We start from the raw sequence: 5,593 nt of genomic DNA on the forward strand, positions 1-5,593 counted from the left end.
TTTGCATTGGCTGTCAGTACTTATTAAAACTACTGCATTATTTTAATGCTACTATATAGCCGTATTTAAATCTTCTTATTGATTTTCTCAAAATGACTTTGTTTTTGTAAAGTTTGATTTTACATTGATTGTAAATTTTATTAATTAAAATGAGAGTGTTGATAACAGACAAAGGAATTATCAAGAGAGAATTGGTATACCAAGACAGAGACATCCCCTCCTGACTGGTTCAGTCTGCCATTAAATAGAGAAGAAACAAATTCAAGTCCTCTGCAACAAGATTGAGATCCATTTACAGCCAATATCTATACTCAAGAAGATTGGAGATGCCCCAGAGATTAAAGAAATAAAGTTAAATCCCCAGATTTGGTTTAGCATATTTGATGTGGTTTGGAAATATGAGCTGACACGTTCAATACTGAGCATGACTTTAGAGTTCATCGGTTGCCAAACATGTGAGCCAGCATGGTCTCAACAAGCCTTGCATTCAGGACTTTTTGACACTAGGAAAGGGGCCTTATCTTTTTTAACGCATTGTGTTAATTTGTCAACTTTTTAGGCACATTGAGGGCACGATTTGATCTTTCTCAAGGGCCAAGTACTCCATCGCGGATTGCTGTTCAATTTACCTGCAATGGTGCAACTATTTCAAGACTAAATTTTGAACTTAAAAGCCAGGAATACAAACTTTCTCTTGTAAAAAAGAGGTTTAGTACCGGTAAGTTCTTAGATTACAGTTTATCTTCAGTGCGGCCCGCTGTACAGCCCGCTAAATTTGAATCTTGCAAGCAACTATTTCAAACAGCCAAGAAGATGTGGTTTTTTGGATTTTCACATGTCAATGTTTTTGGCAGTTCAGCCTTCTGCTTGACTTCAACTGGTTTCCTTTCTTGCGTGGCTGATTATCACAGAGATAAAATAAACCTTGTATTCTCGGTCTATACTCTAAATTTAATTACAGATCCTTGTTTTTTCCCGTTGATTCATGACCTGTGGCCATAAATCAACAGGAAAAAACTCAGTATGGACCTTGAACTGGGTTAATAAGAGGTATTATTACATGGCTAGTGTTTCTGGCTGATATAATGCATGCTGTGATTGGCTAAGAGCTGCTAAGCTCTAGGGCATTATTCTCCCGTAATGCCCACAGGCTGATTATGGATTATGCAAATAAGTTTTTTCTTCTTTAGAGCCGTTCTGTTAGCCCTATAATTAACAACTTAATAACCTTGACCATTTGGTCATGACAGGAAAATCTCAAACCTCGGCCTAGCTAGTTTGAGATTTTGCTCAGTTATTAAAGTAACTCTCAGTTATTAAAGTAATTATATGAACACTGGAGAACCTCACTTCACTTTGAAGAGGTCTTATCACATGGTTAAAAAAAAATACAGGACACTGCAGAAACTCGATTACCTCACTTTAGGAGGCAATGCATACCGTACAAAACCTACAGGTAATGGTAAGACTAACTTCTTACTAACCGAGCGTGAGGGCCGTACTGGGGAATATTGGCCCGAGGTTGTGGCAGTATGACCGAGGGCCAATATTCTCCAGTGCGGCTCGAGCTAGCTCGGTTAGTAAGTAGTTTTTTATATGGTTTATTAATTACCTTTTGCTTTGGTTTTGCAAGCCCGTAATCGGCCTGTGGGTATTACGGGAGAATAATGCCCTACAATTCAGTCACAATTAGCCAATCAGAGCGCGCGTTATATCGGCTACAAACACAAGCCATATAATAATATTCCATAATAGCATTTACATGTACAGTAACTTGACACGTATGATTATCATACTGCGCCTTTCCCACACTGCCTTACTGCCTTGCCCACACAATCCTCTCTTCAAAGAACGTCCAAAATCTCATGAGTGTCTTCTTTTCCTTGAACAGGGAAATACATGGCCGAGAGTTAGTGCCAGCTACTACCAAGAAGAAAGTCTTGAAAGCCTTTTTGTAATAGTATACATGTAATTAAGAGAACAAATACTTGGTAAAGTAAAAACCTCATCAATGCAAAATGTAAATGAATGACTGGACAAAAATATGGGAAATGGGACAGAACAGAATAATGAAAGGACACTGTACTTACTCAAGTGGTGATTGCTACAGGTGGGCGCAATATTGTGAAGCCCATCTTCCACCTGTAAAATACACATTTTGAATATATATTTTGTACTTGATTTTTGAAGTGCAAAAGGTGTAATTTGTTTAATCATAGGCTCCTAGTGGTCTCCTATTTTTCTTACGTTTGGTCAAGTACAGCAAAGTAATGTGTTGCCAAACAGTCATGGTGGATTTTCATTTGGAAGGAATGGGTCCCTTCCTATGGGGCTGTTTTCTATACCAGAACATATTTTTATGTGCTTTACTAAACCTAAAGAAAATTAGGGGGCATCTAAATGTCTATTCAATGTGGAGAAGAATATCCCAAAAGAAATCTGACTATTAGTTCAACTACATGAAGAAGACCTTTTGTTATTATTTTGAAATGTTGCTTACTGCGGTGGAAATTTACTTTAGGACAGAGGACAAATTACATTTGTAGTATTTAAAGATTGAAAGTTTACCACTACAGGAAATTTTTTTTTGAGATGAATCATGAAGAATTACAAGAAAATTAAAATTAAAGTACTTCATTTGGAGTCTGAAAAGGGTAACTAGCACTGTACATGTATAAGTAATGACATGACTTTTCTTGAAAAAGTGGAAAATAATAATTTGTTTTCAAAGACTAACAAAACTGATTGATTCTAATTTAATTTATTTTTCTGTTCTGTAAGTAATACATAAGTGTTACATGTTTTCTCTGTATTTTGTCTGTAGAAAGAGCTTGTAGTACATGATCGTAACTATTTTAAGTAGCTCGCCTAAAATATGCATGCTACCTGCAGGCTACCATGGTCTTTGCACATTCATATTTTGTCAAAATAATGTGAAAGTGAAAGTGCATTTGTGTTTGCTGAAAAAAAGGGAACTAGTGCTTGCTAAGTCATGTCATTGCTTATAAATAACATTCCTAAAAAGGCAATCTTGATGCTTTTCGTAGTCATAATGTTATTTTATACTTTTTTGTTGTGCTCAACTACATCAGGGTGATGCTTTCAATTTTTTCAGCAATTTTCTTCTTGAAATACCATGTTTTAAATTGCTAATGCAGAAGAAGTACTGTACAGTACATGTACCTTTTTCCTCTGGGAAAACCAATGATTGAAGCCACTTGCTATTGTTTTCACTCACATATCCCTAGTGGGTAGGTGCATTGCAAATAGAAGTTACAGTTGACTGGCTCCCGGTTAATTACGGTGATTTTCATAATTCTGCGGAATTTCACCTTCAAGCACTAAGTGTCAAACTGGGTTTTGGCCTCCATCAATCAAATTTCCCAACATAGCCGGGAAGATCGACTCCGGAAAGTGGATTGTAGTTTTCGTTTAGTTCACAGCTCGAAATATACCATTATGATATCTTTTTAATAGAGGTTCTTCAGTAAAGAGATTTGTGCAGATTCTATCACTTGGCATCAAGTTCAAATGTACGAAATCAATGTACCATGGGAACCAAAGATGGTGATTGGTAGGTTATGTCCCGCATCAATCGATTTCGGGATCTGTGGGTTTAGGTCAACTCTTGGCTTGGCATGGGAAGTTTGATTGATGGAAGCTGAAATGCAGTTTGGCTGTTGCTGCTTGAAGATGAGATTCCTCAGAATTTTGAAAATCCCAGTACTTATTGAAAGTGCAACTTCAAGTTTTGTACTAATTTCTTCTTTCAATTTTTTTTTGTGCAGTTGAGGATTAATGCTTACCATGTGATGTCCTCTTTGAGTCAGAATTGAAAATTTTTTTCATGTGCATGCTCTTGGAATTTTCAGACCCATGAGAAATTTCCAGCCCTTAAGTAACATATATACATGTATCTTACTGGTATTCCTATTCAAATTTGGTGGTATTATCTTTTGTGTGATCCTGTTCTAAATGCCCATTTATGAATTTGACTTTCACATTTGGGGAGAGGGGTACTCTCAGAAAAATTGGGTGGGGATGTGCAGCTCGCTTCCTGAAACCCTTATCCTATTTCAGACCAAAATCTGCAATTTTCCATACCCTATTTAAGACCTGACAAAAATTTGATACCCTATTTCAGACCTATTTCAGCTGCTAATGATGCAGAAGAAGCTTCTTCTGAAAAACACACCCAATTCAAGACTTACATGTAAGTGAACAAACCATACCCTATTCTAGACCAAAATGGTCAAAATTGATACCCCTTTTGGCTAAATTCTCATACCCTTTGGGGCTGCACATAACTTATATAGCCCATATAAGGAAGTGCCCCCCCCGGATTTCACATCAACCAAACTGCCCAAAATTAACTAACAAACATCTCATGTTGGATGATTTAACCCTTTCACTCCTGTGGGGTTCCCGAGTAAAATCGTTAGGCATTAGACAGAGTAAAATCCATAAGTGTCACTCTTGGGAGTGAAAGGGTTAATGGGGACATAGTTTTTGAGTGATTCTAGCTGTTGTTAACCCTTTCACTCCTGTGGGGTTCCCCATTGACGAGTAAAATCATCTGGCGTTTGACAGAGTAAAATCTATAAGGGTCACTCTTTGGAGTGAAAGGGTTAAAGTGCATCTTTTTAATTTCGTAAAGGTTGATAGTAGTTTTTTAGTCTTTCGAAGAAATCCAAGGGGATGATCAAATAAACAAAAGCTATTGAGCAGTGCTGTCCTGTAAGCCGGCTCAGCAGCACCAGTTGGTCCTAACCTTTCAGTCTGTAGTTGAAGTCTTAAAAGGGTGGCCATTCAAATGAAAGCTGCTGAGCAGTTCTTTTCATATTTGGTGCTCTTTATTATACAACACAATTAAGGTAGTTCGAACTTTCACATCCGTGGTGAAATCATGAATAATATTGACTCCAAGTACCCTTGGAAGTGAGGGGTTCAAATTAATCAATGCTTTTATTGTTTTTACCTAGCAATTTCAATTTTGTGACAATAAGGATATAAATTATATAATAGTTATTATGGAGACCATTTATCTAAAGCACCCTAAATGATGCATTAGTTTGCTTAAAGGATACATTACTGTTGCCTTGAAAATTAAAAAAAAAGTAGTGGTTTCTTTTTAAATATTCCCTGTTTGATTGTGTTTTGTTTTAGAGCATACACAGGGTTTGTCATGTTCAGCCTCAATTGACCATATACAAATCCCAACTCAGGGGCTCTGGAGTACATTTCAAAGTGGGGAGGGGGGGGGGCTAGGTTTTGGTATGAATCACAGAAGTGTGAGGGAAGGGGGGTGGGGGGAAGGTTCAGCAGAAAACAATGCTGTAGGGTAGTATAGCAAAAGATAATTTTAAAATACCAGTCAAATGGTTTAGCATCTGGCTCCAGTTGTTCAAAACGTTGAAAATGCTATTCATGGACAGCACAATTTGGTTTCATTGTGACTAATATCCCCTGGATAGTGATTCATCTGGTATCCATCATTAAAAAACTGGGCCCTGGACTTCACCTTATGTTACTTCAACTTCCTGTTTTCTCTCTTTCGTGTTCCATCATTTTCATCCACAGAGACAATAATAAT

At 37.2% G+C, this 5,593-nt stretch overlaps 1 protein-coding gene across 2 annotated transcripts in view; it reads left to right on the plus strand.

Annotated features, from left to right (window-relative positions):
• Nucleotides 1–5,137, plus strand: part of LOC138023750 (F-BAR domain only protein 2-like) — a 41,733-nt gene extending 36,596 nt beyond the window's left edge. For both annotated transcript variants that reach the window (XM_068870811.1, XM_068870812.1), the window contains exons 27-28: nt 560–718; nt 1,892–5,137. In XM_068870811.1, coding sequence (XP_068726912.1) covers nt 560–718; nt 1,892–1,914 — 182 coding nt within the window. In that variant the 3' untranslated portion in view covers nt 1,915–5,137. The remainder of the gene's footprint in view (nt 1–559; nt 719–1,891) is intronic.
• The last annotated feature ends 456 nt before the right edge of the window (nt 5,138–5,593 follow it).

Source organism: Montipora capricornis, chromosome 11 (genome assembly GCF_036669925.1).
Source record: "Montipora capricornis isolate CH-2021 chromosome 11, ASM3666992v2, whole genome shotgun sequence".
NCBI lineage: Eukaryota > Metazoa > Cnidaria > Anthozoa > Scleractinia > Acroporidae > Montipora > Montipora capricornis.